General features: G+C 44.5%; 1 protein-coding gene across 1 annotated transcript in view; it reads left to right on the top strand.

Moving 5' to 3' along the window:
* The first annotated feature begins 5,635 nt into the window (after nt 1-5,635).
* LOC146179126 (uncharacterized) overlaps nt 5,636-14,946 on the top strand; it is a 78,593-nt gene continuing 69,282 nt past the window's right edge. The window contains exons 1-2 of the mRNA XM_084580118.1: nt 5,636-5,831; nt 11,180-11,620. Of these exons, the coding sequence (XP_084436244.1) occupies nt 5,636-5,831; nt 11,180-11,620 (637 nt within the window). The remainder of the gene's footprint in view (nt 5,832-11,179; nt 11,621-14,946) is intronic.

The following is a 14,946-nucleotide window of genomic DNA, read 5'->3' as shown; positions in this document are numbered from 1 at the left end:
TACGAGGACAACAGGTGACGCTAAACGGCTGCTTGAGGGCTGAATAACGGCGTTCTGGACCATTAGGTCGAATTGTTTTTCAATAGCCTGGCGTTCGCCTGCAGACACACGATAGGGGCGCTGTCGCAGTGGTGCGTGGGTGCCCGTGTCAATGCGATGAGTGACTGAGAGTCGAAGGAGGACCAAAATGATGTAGTTGGTTCAAAAGCTGAGTGCGCTGCGCTGGAGGAAGAGTGGCGTTGATGGAACGGAGGAGCAACTCTGTAGAGGGGGGAGCGAGCGCAGGTGAAGAGGGGCTGAGCGCAGTCACGGCAGACTGCGGCGCGTCGTCAGGTTCCTCAGAGATCAGAAGAGATGAGATTGGCTGGATACTGCCAAGGCATTCACCATGGCGCAAAGCAGTAGGGGAGTTAAACGGGTTAGAGACCCATAACGTGGAAAGGCCAGCGGAAATAGCGAGCACTGCGTAGGGCAATGAAGGCACTTGCGGCGCAGGAAAGTATGGGCTGGTGTGAAGAGAACGGTGTCGTGGCTAACAGAGGCGCAGACGACACGAACAAGCAGAAAAGAGCAGGGGGGAAGGTCAATATCTTCGGCGACGAGGGCTTTAGCACAGGAATTCGATAAGTGCAATCGATAATAGCAGCGTGACGCGACAGGAAATCTCAGCGTAAAATTGCAGCGTGTGAGCAACTTGGCAGCACGACGAACTCAATTATATAAAGGCAATTCTGGATTACTACTCGAGCGGTGCACGCTGCTAAAAGGCTTGATATGCTGAGCGCTGGCCGTTTGCAGCGAAAGTCCCGGAATTGGCGTCTTCACTTTCTTTAAAGAGCTACATAGTTTTGCGTCCATAACCGAAATCGCAGCACCAGTGTCAATTAGAGTCATAACAGCAACACCCTCGACGGAGACTTCAATAAAGTTGGCTGGCGACAGATGAGGACTTGGGAAGTTCGACGGGGTCGCAGTTCTCGCCTCAGGAACTGCGGCCTCTAGTTTTCCTCACGTGAAGCGTTCTGTCAGCGTTGCATCGGAGAGATAGAGCGGCGTCGCGGCGACGGTGAACGGCGGTCGGACATGGCTGAGCGGTCTGGGGAGAAATGACGGCTGGCTGGAGGTTCAGTAGGCGCGGAATACTGAGGCGTCGAAGACCAGTACCCAGAACCATGAGTAGGTGGTGCCGACACTGGGAGACGGTTTCAGCAATAACGGGAAATATGTCCAGCCAGCCCGAAAGTGTAACAAATGGGCCGGTTATCTGTCGTGCTCCAGGGATTGCGTGGTCTTGGAGCCGATTGAATAAACTGCGCAGGTTCTCGAGCAGGACGAGGAGGCGGTTAAACGTAGGCAGGTTGTGACGGAGCATATGTAGGTGGTGGTCGGGCAGCAACAGCCGCATATGTCAACAGGGTTGCGACAGGCATGGATTGAGGGGCTGGAGGAAGAGATTCAGCTGCCTGTTCTTGAATAATCTGGCGCAAACTGGGAGCTAGGTGAGAGGAAGGCTCTTCATGGCAGGACGTAAGGGAGAGCTGTCAAACACCTTCTTCCCGAATGAACCTCTTGATTTGTTGCAGGGGCGCAGAATGTTCACCTACATCTGTCAGGCAAGCAAGCGACTCAGTGTGCATGGTGTTCGCGCGAGTTATGGTTCTTTGTTTGTGCAGTTCATCAAAACTTTGACACTGTGTGACAACGTCCGCAACGGTGCGGATATCTCGAACTGTCAGCATCTGAAAGGCTTCGTCATCGATGCCTTGTAGGATGTGCTTGATGTCGTCGGCCTCTGACATCTGTGCGTTCACACGCTTGCAGAAGTCGACGACGTCCTCGATGTGTAACTCGTAAAATTTTCGCCAACCTGTTGAGACCGCGCACGCAAGCGCTGTTCAGCGCGGTGTTTCCTCACAGCCGGACGGCCAAAAACTTCAGCGAAGCTAGCTTTGAACACGGACCATGATGGAATGTCCGCTTCATGGTTCCGAAACCATAGATTTGCAACACCGGTGAGATAGAAAATCACGTTGCTTAGCTTAGTTTTCGCATCCCATTTGTTGTAAGCGCTCACCCACTCATAGGATGTGAGCCAGTTCTCGACGTCATGGTCGTCAGCGCCGCTGAAGATGGCGGTGTCTTGCTGGCGGAGGGAGCCGGGACAGATGATGGGCGAGCTAACTTGTACGGCTTGGTGGCTGCCGTCTTCAGGCATCACAGGAGGTGGCAACGTGCGGCTGCGGAGTTTCAAGGCGAGAGGGTAGATCTTACCCGGCGCCTTCACCAAATATAAGACGGGGGTTTATTGAGGCACTCAGACTGGTCAGAGACAGCTAACACAGGCAGGTCCAACACGCGCAGCGATCACAATGCCACTGATTGGAACATTCCCCGTGCACTTCTTCCTCTTCACAATATATATATATATTATTGTTATTATTAATATTATTATATTGTTATTATTATTATTATTATTATTATTATTATTATTATTATTATTATTATTATTATTATTATTATTATTATTATTATTATTATTATTATTATTATTATTATTATTATTATTATTATTATTATTATTATTATTATTATTATTATTATTATTATTATTATTATTATTATTATTATTATTATTATTATTATTATTATTATTATTATTATTATTATTATTATTATTATTATTATTATTATTATTATTATTATTATTATTATTATTATTATTAGAGATCATGCGTCCGAGAGAACCAGCTCCCGGAGACCACCTTTATAATTACGCGTAATGTGGCCAGGCTAGACACTGCTCGCAGGGCTGAGATTATATACTTAAAATTGAACTGTACATTTGCCTGCCAGAATCCTTCCACCTGGACCTGGACTAAATTTGCGCATTCTGAGTTGCGAACAACTGCCTCTTAAAGCTAATTGCTTTAAATCCGCTGGCTCTTGGAAAAGTGGGAAAAGTGCAACGAATGTGTTGGTAAATTAAATGATGACTGTATACTAAAAAAAATAAAGATGATCTGTTAAAGAGAAAGGCTGGCTCCTTGTTCTAGAGTAAATTTTATTCTGTTTGAAAAAAGGCAATTTACGGTGAAAATTATTTGTTGATTATACTGTAACCCCTAGAAATCCCGTTACGGTGGCGCAGTGGTTACGGCGCTCGACTACTGTTCCCAAGGGCGCGGGATCGAATCCCGGCCTCGGCGGCCGCTTTTAGATGAAGGCGAAAAGCAAGGTGTCCGTGCGATGTCAGTGCACGTTAAAGAACCCCAGGTGGTCGAAATTTTGCGGAGTCCTCCACTACGGCGTCTCTCATAGCCTGAGTCGCTTTGGGATGTTAAACTCCACAAACCAACAAACCAACCATGTAACCCTTAGAAAGGGCGAAGACAGCAGTAGATGAACAAAAGGATACAAACCTGTGCGTTCATATTCTATGAAAACAGAAGCAGTCAGTTCGTATAATAATATTTTATAATTATTATAATGATTACTATTTTTATTAATATTAATAATATTATATCCGACACTAAAATTAGAATGCGTTAAAGACCACTCGATTCATGCACGTCGCAAATAGATGTACATCCTAAGACACTGCATTATCCGAAGTGATCAGATATTGCAAACATTTTGTAAAAAAACTCATGGTGGAAGGCTTAACGAAATACTGTTAATAAAATTCATTTAATAATTAATCTCGAACAAACAAACTTATTTGCCGCGTTAAGGGTAGGACGCGAGCTGCCAGTAGGGTTTTGGGGAGCTTTCGCGCTCACAAAGCAACTGAAGACGCTTAGTGTATGTTGTGAACGCCTGCGAGCGGAGAAATTTGAAGTTTCAAAGAAGCGCCCACCTGAACACAAGTTGCGCAGGGCATCCCTGAAGTTTGATTTGAGGGAAGTCAATTAATATACCAATATAAATCATTTTAGGCACGCCGCGAGCTCATTTCGCATTATGTGTCGGGTTTTAAGCTTTTCATTCCATCGGTAACGTCGCGTTTTGCGTGGCTGTTTCGGGGAGCTGGAAATTACCGTGTGAGCTCCTGTGACTATGACGTCATGAGCCTGTCCACCATTCATGTTATTCATGACGGAGTGACAAAGACGGCGATGTCAATGCCAAAGTTTCAGCGACCTGGGAGCTTTACGAAATCGTGTAAAATTATAACCCTCACATTTTAGATAGCATCGCGGAAAAACAGGAAGAAAGAAAACGGAGCTATAGCCTTAAATTTTTTTTTGTAAATTAGAACATCAAGCAATGCGAAGCTAGCCTAAACGCAGTCATTTTGCTTCTTGAACCCCTGTCGCACCTTTGAATTAATTCATGGTTCACTGTGTATGCAGAATGAGAGACTGGTACCACGCCTTTCCTGCCTTTGATGAGTAACATCGGTACAGATGTGCGTACTGTTTCGTCATACCGAGGAGGCGTATGCATGGGGTAAGAAACGCCGCCACTTTCAAGGCTGTACCTCTTTCACTGTTTTTATGGGGTAAGTCGCATATGCGAACAGACTGTAAAGCTTTATATGCGAAATGTGCGAAGATGTACAATAGAACACATATTATAAAGCCTCGAATTTGCGGTTTCGTCCGGAAATCAGGCTTTCCAACATCCAACCTGTATTTTTCCGGTTTCCTGACTTCCCCGTTATTTAATGTGAACGCGCTGTTCGCCGGATGACCGTAAAGGCGTACATTACACACATATAGGGGTATCGAATATGAAATACAGGTCTGCTGTTGCGAGACTTGTGAGAGACGAAAGACTGCGCTAGGTGCGTTGTATGCGAGTTTCATGAAGCAAACTAAGTAGCATAGAAGTGCCTTGGAAAAGTATTTTGACAATTCCGGCAATTTTCTGAGTACTGACTCTGCAGAGCTTTGGGCGCAGCCCATTAATGCTGGCGGCACAAGAGTCAACTCTGCAGAATTCGAATAGCTCTTGCGTTCAAAACAGTTTTCCATTCACAGTATTGGGAAATACAGGCCTTGAACAGTTAAACGCTTGGTGCTGTTATTGAAGAAATGCACGTTCGAACGAAACAAAAATGTTAGGAGGTTAAGTTCTGCCGTTAAAGGTATGACACGATAGCGTTTCACACACACATGGACGATGTTTTCTCACTTTTCCAACTTTTTTATAAAATTTTAAATTTTCTTACACACCGATATCTACCAATAGCAAACTTCGTCTTTCCATTCTGAGCAGCTTAACATATTTGAAAGTATTATTTTTATTTTTAAGTATTTCACTAAATTGATCAATTACACGCTCTAAATGTTTTAATGAGCATCATCAAGCATCGACGTTTCATTCTGAGCATAATATTCACTTTGAATCTCCATTTTCTAATCTTTATGTAGCTTTTTCATTTCTTTAATTTATCAATTATTTACAATGCTTTCATTAACTGGTCATCGCTAATCCCACACGAATCAATAATATATTATTAGAGCCAGAAATTAGCATGGTACTATTGTTTCTTTTACACAGTCTCCGATCCTTTTCCGACACACGGTGTGCCGACTTTTATGCCGACGGCGTTTGGAACAAACAAGCTGTATAAGCTCGTGCTTAATGAAAAAAGTTTGCAACCTATAGAAATCACCGTATTTGAAGGACAATGCTTTTAACTAGAGAGGCTGCAAAATTGGAGCCAAACTTCGAGGACGCTGCTTTGTCAACGCTGGGCCTCTTCGATTATCCACTTCTGGCTGCCGCGGACTGCCGCAGCCCCGAAGAATGCATTCGTTTTCCTCCCGTTGCTGTGCATACTTGTGATGGCTGCGAGGGCGTGTTCATCATTCTCAGGCCAGACGGTGTGTGGCTGCGCACTCCGGTACTCGAGAGGACAATGTGGTTTTGGCAGCGCTCGGGCAGGTAGCAAACGATGGAGAGGTGGCAAGTGATGAGCGCGTTTGTTTATATGCAAAATAGGTGGAGTGCCGTGCGATGCTGTAACGGATGCGGTCTATTCTTTGCCGCCCTACCTGTGCGCTGCTTTATGTAAAGATTTCTTTATTCTCCAGAGCGGCGCAGCTGCTCTTTTTCTCTGCTCTACTGCGCACATCGTTTATACCACCTAAAACGGCCTGTTTTGATAGGGTTCACGCAATTTGTTCAGTTTTGGCGCCAGGGTATGTGGTCGTTCTGGTTTAGGCACTCACACTCAGAAATTCTCACTTCTTGCAACAGTTACGTATTTCATTTTAAAAGCATGTCTCTGCTGTCGTGTCCCTAGTCTGTCACTGGCTGGAATCTAGATGATGCTGCAGGGCTTGCTTACGAATGGCTCAGAGCGCACCCGCCACCACCCTCACATACGCGCATGCACGCATATTGTAACGCGAGAACGACAATACAAGCTTGTGGTCTATCGTGTTCACGTTGCTGTGGAGTGGCCAATATACTTTAAAAACTTGAAAAATTCTATAAGAAGCGCACTATGCGTGCACCGCCATCTTTCCGTTGATCAATCACTCAGTAAAATATTCTCAACACCCACACGCAGTACAACCGATGCCCGCATCAAATGTCACATCGCATCGCGTCTAATTCTTGTGCTCATTTTCTTTACGAGGCAGAAGTGGTACGTAGGTCATATCCATTAAAGTAGATGCCAGCTTCCGCGATAACAAACACAAAACTTTCAACCAGCTGACGTGTTCGTGATAATGAGTGCATTTGCCGCGGCATTTCAAGTCGACGGGCAACAGAGTGCAGTTGAGTGTAACCTATTCTGGTCTTCTTCCGCTTGTAGCTCACAAAAAATGAAGAGCGCAAAAATCTCAGTGATGCTAGCAGTATATCCTAAAAGCCCCGCCGGGGTGGCGCAGTGGTTACGGCGGTCGACTACTGTGCCCAAAGACGCGGGATCGAATCCCGGCCTCGGCGGCTGCGTTTCGATGGAGGCGAAACGGAGTGGCGTCCGTGTGCTGTGCGATGTCAGTGCACGTTAAAGAACCCCAGGTGGTCGAAATTTTTGGCGTCCTCCACTACGGCGTCTCTCATAGCCTGAGTCGCTTTGGGACGTTAAACCCCACAAAACAAACCAAACCAGTATATCTTAAAAGGTCGATTCTCTTCAATCAAACTCACTCTTTATTTGGTCAACAAATATGCAACCATCCGAGAGCACGGCGATCTGTTTGCTGTGCGGTGCACATGCGTGTATTTAGTAACGTGAGTTGTGAAATGAAACTCGTTTGAGTACAATTGCTCCCGGAATGTTTTTGATAATCTCTATCAATTTACCCGCATGATACACACCAGCACACAACACCTAGAAGGCTACACGCTCGCATGGTCCTGGGCGACCAACGCTAGTGTGATTACGATCAGCGCTTAAAATTCGGTCTACGGCCGTCACCCATAACACGAGAGGCAGCTTATACCGTACGTACGCATTAAAACGAGGTGCGGCCGCCCGGTTTACTGCGGGGAAAATATGCCGTCGAGACCTGAAGCGGCTTGCAAGCCTAACATCACCGGCTCGATGGCAGCCTCAGCCGGAGGGCTGATGCTGGCTGCCATGGGCTTTCGTTATTGCGACTCTAGTTCCTGTCATAAAGAAACTTGCTGGAAGCCAGTGGGCTGCCTGAGCATAATAATTCAAAGGTACTGATGGGGGAGATGCCTATTTCAATCTTTTAAAAGTGGCGACTCGTGTAAAAGGTGATGGTACTCTTAAAAGTAGTTCCCTTGTAGGGAACATCAACACAGCGAAGCGCTCAAAATCACAAAGGACGAGGAGGGGACAGGACAATAGCGCTCGTCCTCCTCGTCCTTTGTGATTTTGAACGCTTCGCTGTGTTGACGATGAACCAACACGCCCAAACATTTTCCCTTCCCTTGTCGGGATGCAAGAAAGTTTCTGAGCAACAAGGCGTTGATTACACAAACGTGAGCACTGAAAGCAAGAAACAAGAGCTATGCGGGGCGGGGATGACTCACGCCTCAGTACTGAAATTAGTATACCACTACCGACTAGTCGTGCACTCCATGAAAGCAGTCTAGAATTTTCCAGGTAAAGGTGATCTAATGTGAAAAGCAATCCTCAACACTCCATCCGACGCCACGTGTGTCATTGGGATCATTGCTGAAAAAACTACGAGTCCCTATAAACTAAAATGTTAACGTTGCCTGTGTTCCGTAAGAGCTCAAAAGATTAAACCATACTATTTGTCAGTTGTCAAAATGTAATGTCGCAAAACAGCAGAGATGTCTTAGGTTTCTGGAATATCAATTGAGCTAATAACATAATGTAAATAAACCTTGAAAATGCCATTTTAGTACGAGTAAAATAGGGCGAATATGTTTATCACCAAATTTGTGTACTTGAGACCTTCTCTTTGACGTCTGTATGCACTCGAACGTATCAGTACTATAGGCATGCGGTGGTATTCGACAGTGAGGTAAATTGTATGTGCGGTCCGCTTGCACGACGGATCGAAATATGCTGTAAGGGGCTGCTTTTCTTTTTTTTTTTTTACCCGCTTGTTACCATACGCGGTGCTCCATCACAGTAAAGTCGCATTGCAAGTGGATACTTGAAGGCTTCTAATACCCTTGTTACACGGGCAGAGTTAACCGAGGTTAGCGTAACCGCGGTTACGCGATACCGTGGTTAACGCATGTTACACGGCGGACCAAACCGTGGTTACGCCACTAACCGCGGTTATCGTGAACCGAGCTTGGCGACCTCGGTTTGCGTCGTTAACCGAGAAGATGGCGGCGTCCATGGACGGAGGCAACGCGTCGGCAGCATCCGTGCCCGTGATGCAAACTTTTCCAAGCAATAATTTTGCGACACAAAATATACTTTTCAACGAAATTATGTTTTGTAACAAATATCTTCTAAATACCGCACATATTTGCGTACTGCATTTCGTTCCGCCGAATTGTTACGCCAATTCGTCTTTTCCACCTAAGGGGGTGTTGGCTTCCATAACTGAGTAAAGCTCCTATAACCGAGGTTTCTAGAGTGCTGTGTAACAAGGACGCACCGCGATTTGAGATAACCACAGTTCTGTTCGGTAACCGCGGTTACTGTAACCGCGTTTAACTCTGTCCGTGTAACAAGGGTATAACAGAATTATTCGATGTGTCTCAGAATGATTCATTATATTTTATGGTAGAACGAGAGATAGAAGAAGGCTACAACGGTATGAAAGAGCACTCAACAAGGTAGAGGGGGTAGTTTCAGCTCGCAAGTCAAGGCAACGTTTCGACACGTGGACTTGCTATCGTCTGGTTTAGTGTTAGAGCATTTCTTCTTTGTAATTCTATACAACCAAACGAACAGTGGATGCAAGAAAGGGTGACATAATTGACAACCGACTTTTGTCATGCCCATTTACAGACACACTTCACATGGATGATTCGAAATATGAACAATTTTGCAGGGTACAAAACAATATGGGAACTTTCGGCGCAACCTGTGTTTACCCCCTCCCTCCCCCTCCCTAAGAAAACGAAGGAAGTATAACGAGGCCCATGCGTTTTTGGCGCGTTATTGTTAAGTGTGGGGTGTCTTAAATTTCGATCTCCCCAACGATAGCGTACACAGCTCTTTCGTTGAAACGGGTGTCGCCGTTGTTGTAATACAGAATTTGAGAGAAAAAAATGCGTTGTATAAAGGACGCACGTGATTTCATATCGAACGTGACGCAACCGTTCTTTGTGAGTCGTTCGGGATGACGTCACATCATTTTGCTTCAATTTAGCATCTATCTCCTTGTGAAGTTGGAGGCTATAGTTTGAGAAAAGGGTTAGAACCGACCGCATATGTAGTTACAGTCGTATGCCACCTGTTTTAGCTTCAAGCGTCCACCGAGAAGTGAGACAGATATACTTATTCTTCTTTGCTTCCAGAACTGACGCAACTAACGATATTTAACGCTTTGCAAAACTCTGAACGAGTTTCTCAATGGTGAAAGTTCGCGGAATGAAAAGGCGGTGTTTAAGGCTCGATCACATCTACTCTTAAAACAAGGCCTAAGCGTTTTCTGAACTTTTTTTTTCCCTTTTCGTGTATATTGGAGCCCGGACTCTAGAAAATGTAATTCCGATACTCAGATGTAAAGTGGTATTTTTTTTTTTAACATCGTTCCTGATTGTTGCAAGGTAAATAGTACTTGCACACTATCGGTCGCAGTGTGCAGTGGATGGCTGAGAACTCTCTGCATAGCTTGTGGAACATTGAAAACCATGTTGAGAGGCAACCAGCTGGCCGGGTAAAAGTATACTGCGCGATAATGTGATATGAACCGTCGCAGTAATGAATGAGCCACCGCGCTAAGGGTCGCTCATCACGCGTTTGATGAGCGACAAGGCTCACAAAACTGCAGCGCGTCAATTTATTTGAGAGAATGAATACCCAAGCAATGCACGTTGATCTCACATTATTGGAGTGGTAGTGGTGATAGGGCGGCAGAAAGTGAGGTGGGCGGATGAGGTTAAGAAGTTCGCAGGGGTCAAGGGGATGCAGCTAGCACAGAACCGGATTAAGTGGAGAAATATGGGAGAGGCCTTCGCCCTGCAGTCGGTATAGTCAGGCTGATGGTGATGATGATGATGATAATGATGATGATGATGATGAGTGGTGATTTAGCTATTCCTCCTGTATTAGCTCCGCTCTAAAAAGAAAAAAACAAACACCGGAGAGCAGAGCGTTAGAAAATGGGTACTTGGGGTCAGTAGCCGATTATCTTAACCACTGATTCAACGCGGCGGGTGCTTGCTTTAGTTATAACAGGTTTAAGTGTAGTTTAACCTCTACAATGTTTCTCTTTATTACGCCTCGAAAAGAAAAACACTGCACTGAAAAAACCCTGCATTTCTTTCTCTCTGATTTTTTTCTTCGTTATTCGATTTATCTACCCACGCGATGTGTGTAATTTTATCTAAAAGATCGAATTCTCCCCATAAATGGGATTAGTGAGCACTAATGCATGCTTCTAGCCACGCAAGTTTGTATGTACGAAAATATGACATCCTTGCATTTTTATCCTGCGCAATATAGGCAACTAATATTACACGAAAGTAAGGGATATTAGTTGAAATCCCTGGCGACATACTTAAAATACATTTGTTCCCGCTTTCGTCACATCTTGGAAGAAATCTGAACGATCTAGGAAACGATGTGAGCGCTTCTTTTCTTTTATAGATGACAGCAGCTCCACCAGATTCATTCGTTTGAGCGTGTTGGAAGGCGCTCAGACGTCACTTCCCTGCCCACTCGACACATCGAGGGAGGCGACATCAGCAGTGTGGTTCCACGTCACCTCTGATGCCTCCCGCAGGCAGGGCGATCGGCCGCACTACTTGCAAGTGATGAAGGTGTACGCCTTGGAGGCTCCGGACCTGCCTCCTGCCACCATTTCACTAGAGGGAACCTCCGCTCTGGTGGATGGCACCCACTGGAAGCAGCCTTCGTGGTCGGGCCGGGCATTCTTCTCCCTCCTCAGTGACCCGCCGGCGCTGCTTCTCAATCGACTGAAGCGTGAAGACAGCGGAAGTTACATCTGCAATGTCACCTATAGAGACAACATCACTTCCTATGCCACAGTGACCGCCACAGAGTCCCGTGTGGAGCTCTTCGTTGCAGGTATGCATGTTTTGATCTCTTCTTGCCTTATATCTACTTTCAGTTCAGAGGAGAAACATTTGGGGAGGTGCTTAACTTCCTAGTTTATTAGTATGCGGGGACAGTTTCCCAGACAGCACTATACATTGCTCCAATATTGGTGCTGTATTGGCGATGCACTGGGTTTATGTTGGGCCGGACATTGCCAACAGAATAATAATGTTGGTCGATAGTTCGTGCTGCTTGTGTTAAATCGCTCCCGTCCGGGGCTCAACTGGCGGATCATCGTTCTTGTAGTTGTACTTTATAACCCGCTTATTCGCTAGTCGATTAGTTTGGGCCTCTTATCTCAAACGTACTCTTCGGCATACAGTCGTAAGGAGCCGCGCTATTAGGAAAGACGTTTGAACAGAGCGGGGGGGGGGGGGGGGATCTTCCGCTATTAGGCCTGAAATAGAATTGAAGGGTTGGGGTGGGATGCGCTTCCGCTAACCCCATCTGACAGGAGACATTCTAGTTGGCAGCTCCTGCCAATTCGGCCATGTCATGTGGTAGCGTGATGTCGGGTAACCCGAAGATAGTCAGTGCATGTCCACGTCAGTTGGAGAATGAGGCCTTTAACGTAACCACGCTAACACGTCTTTGAGGGTGACCTCTATACACTCCACGGATTCGATTAAATCGAATACAAATAACTCTACATTAAAGAGCCTAAAAGCAGCACTTACACGAAAGATAAAGCTTATTTACAATGGTTGGTTTGGTTTGGTTGGTTTGTGGGGTTTAACGTCGCAAAGCGATTAAGACTATGAGAGATGCCGTAGGAGAAGACTTTGGAAATTTCGACCACCTGGGGTTCTTTAACATGCACCGACATTGCACAGCACACGGACGGCACTCCGTTTTGCCTCCATCGAAGCGCAACCGCCGAGGTCGGGTTCGAACCCGAGTACTCCGGCAGAGTAGTCAGGCGTCTTACCACTGCACCACCCCGGAGGATAGTAGGTTAAAGCACGGATACTGTTTTTACTTAAGGGTGAACGAAACAGCCCGGCCGGCGATTTATGGCTACCTCTCATTTAACCAGAAAGTGTTTCAAACTATACAAGGTATGTTTATTTTCGATGCGGACTGTGTTGCTACGTTAAAATAAACCCGAAAGTAGTGACAACTACTGCAACTTAGGCTACCTGAAAACGTACAACAGGGAAATATAGACGCCCCAAGTATAGACATTTCGTTCCTACGAGTCACATAGTGGTTGCAAATCCCGCACTGCATTGCTTTTGAGAATCCAGTCTCCACCTCTAAGCAATACGGCTGCGCAGCTCCAAATCTTCGCTTTAGTGTTTAAGAGGTAATGAAAGGAGAAGCTAGGGAGGAAGTAATAATAATAATAATAATAATAATAATAATAATAATAATAATAATAATAATAATAATAATAATAATAATAATAATAATAATAATAATAATAATAATAATAATAATAATAATAATAATAATAATAATAATAATAATAATAATCAATCTTTATTTAATGTGCGCAGGAACAACCATGTGATCTTCGTGCTGCAGCACAAAAAAAAAAAGAAACAAAAATGAAAAGGCACAAACATGTTTACACGCACAGAGAGAACACAAAAGAAGAAATAAATAATACATGAAATGAAACTGAGACGAACAGAATTACGGAAAGTAAGCAATCAATGAGTAGAATCACTTATATACACAGTGAGAGAATTTATGAGCCCAACAGGAAAGAAGAAAAAAAAAAAAGAACGGTAGATAGAGGAGAAAAAAACAACAACAAATAACTGACATTGATTATAGTAATATAGAAATATAGATAAAATAAACAACCATTCCAGGCGCAACAAGTGCACGGTACTTAAAACACAGGCTAGAAATCCCGAATAATACAATAAAGAAATAGAATTGAACATGGGACAGTAAGATTCGACTATAAAGTTTAAAGTTGAAATATAAGTAAGAAACTGATAAAAAGCAGGTCAAGATACAGACAGCATTGAACATGAGAAAAACCAAAAAGTGAAGTAAATACAATATTAAGGCTAGAAAGTGGGAGTTATATGTGATAATGTACTATTTAGAATACAATGCTACGAACATCCAATGCAAATGAACACAGCGAGTTTTGGAAGATGTCAAGGCGAGGACAAAAAGAGTTAAATAACCACTGCATCCTGTCCAGAGGGGAGTGGGAATGAAGAGGAGAAACTTGAAATGGTCTGAAGTCCCTCATGCTCTTTCGCAGAACGCGCAGTAGGATGTACTCTAAGAGCTGAGGGCACATAATGTGGCCATGAAGGAGTTTGTACAGAAAAATGATATCAAGTCTGATACGACAGCAGTGAAGAAAAGGAAGATTCAGTTGGGCGCTCCTGGTGGAGCGAGAGGGGGAAGTTGCGCAAGGAAAGCGATAATGAAATATCCGTAAAAGTTTTTTTTTTTGTACTCTGTCAACCTTGTCCAAGTTCGATTTGCAAGTGCCATCCCAAACAACCGACGCGTACTCCAAGAGCGGCAAGCATATGGACAGGTACAGTTTTAGGAACGGAAGTGGAGTATGGAACTCTCTCGAATGTCTGCAAACGAACCCGAGTGTGCGCATAGCCCGCTGAGCAATGCGTTTAGTGTGAAAGGAGAAGCTGAGGGTGCGGTCAAAAAGTACACCAAGGTAATTAATTTCATCAACCCTGTCCAACAGCACAGAATTCACAGAATAATGGTAGAGAAAGCTATGTGTTTTACGAGTAAAGGATACAACCCTAGTTTTGGATGAATTGAGGGTAAGTCGATTCTTCGCACACCAATCAGAAAAAGCAGATATGTCCGATTGCAACAACAAGCAATCTTGAAAAGAATGTATTACCTTGAATATTTTATATCATCGCCGAGGAAACATCATTAATAAAAACGGAGAAGAGAAGAGGGCCTAGTACTAAACCTTGATGAACTCCACTCGTTGCAGGGTAAACGAAAGAAGTCTGTCCATTGACACTGACAAAGCAGAAGCGATCAAGGAGATAGTTGCGTAGGAGGGCCACGAGTGAGACTTCAACGCCAGATAGTAGAAGTTTTTCAATTTTCAAGAAGTAGTGAGTGAGTAACAACGTCGAAAGCTTTGCTCATATCACAGTACACAGTGTCAACCTGACCCCTCTGAAGGACTGCTGCAGAGGCATACGTCATAAACGTGACTAGGTTGGTAGAAGTAGAGCGACCCGACATAAAGCCATGTTGATTCGGTACTATGATATGTTTGAGATGGAATTAAAGTACGTTGTGCAAAGCTAATTCGAAATGCTTAGAGGTTGCACATA

Source organism: Amblyomma maculatum, chromosome 9 (assembly GCF_055883805.1).
Source record: "Amblyomma maculatum isolate TAMU_Amacu chromosome 9, ASM5588380v1, whole genome shotgun sequence".
NCBI lineage: Eukaryota > Metazoa > Arthropoda > Arachnida > Ixodida > Ixodidae > Amblyomma > Amblyomma maculatum.
The sequence above is the reverse complement of the archived record's forward strand: the minus strand, read 5'-3'. Positions and strand labels throughout refer to the sequence as shown.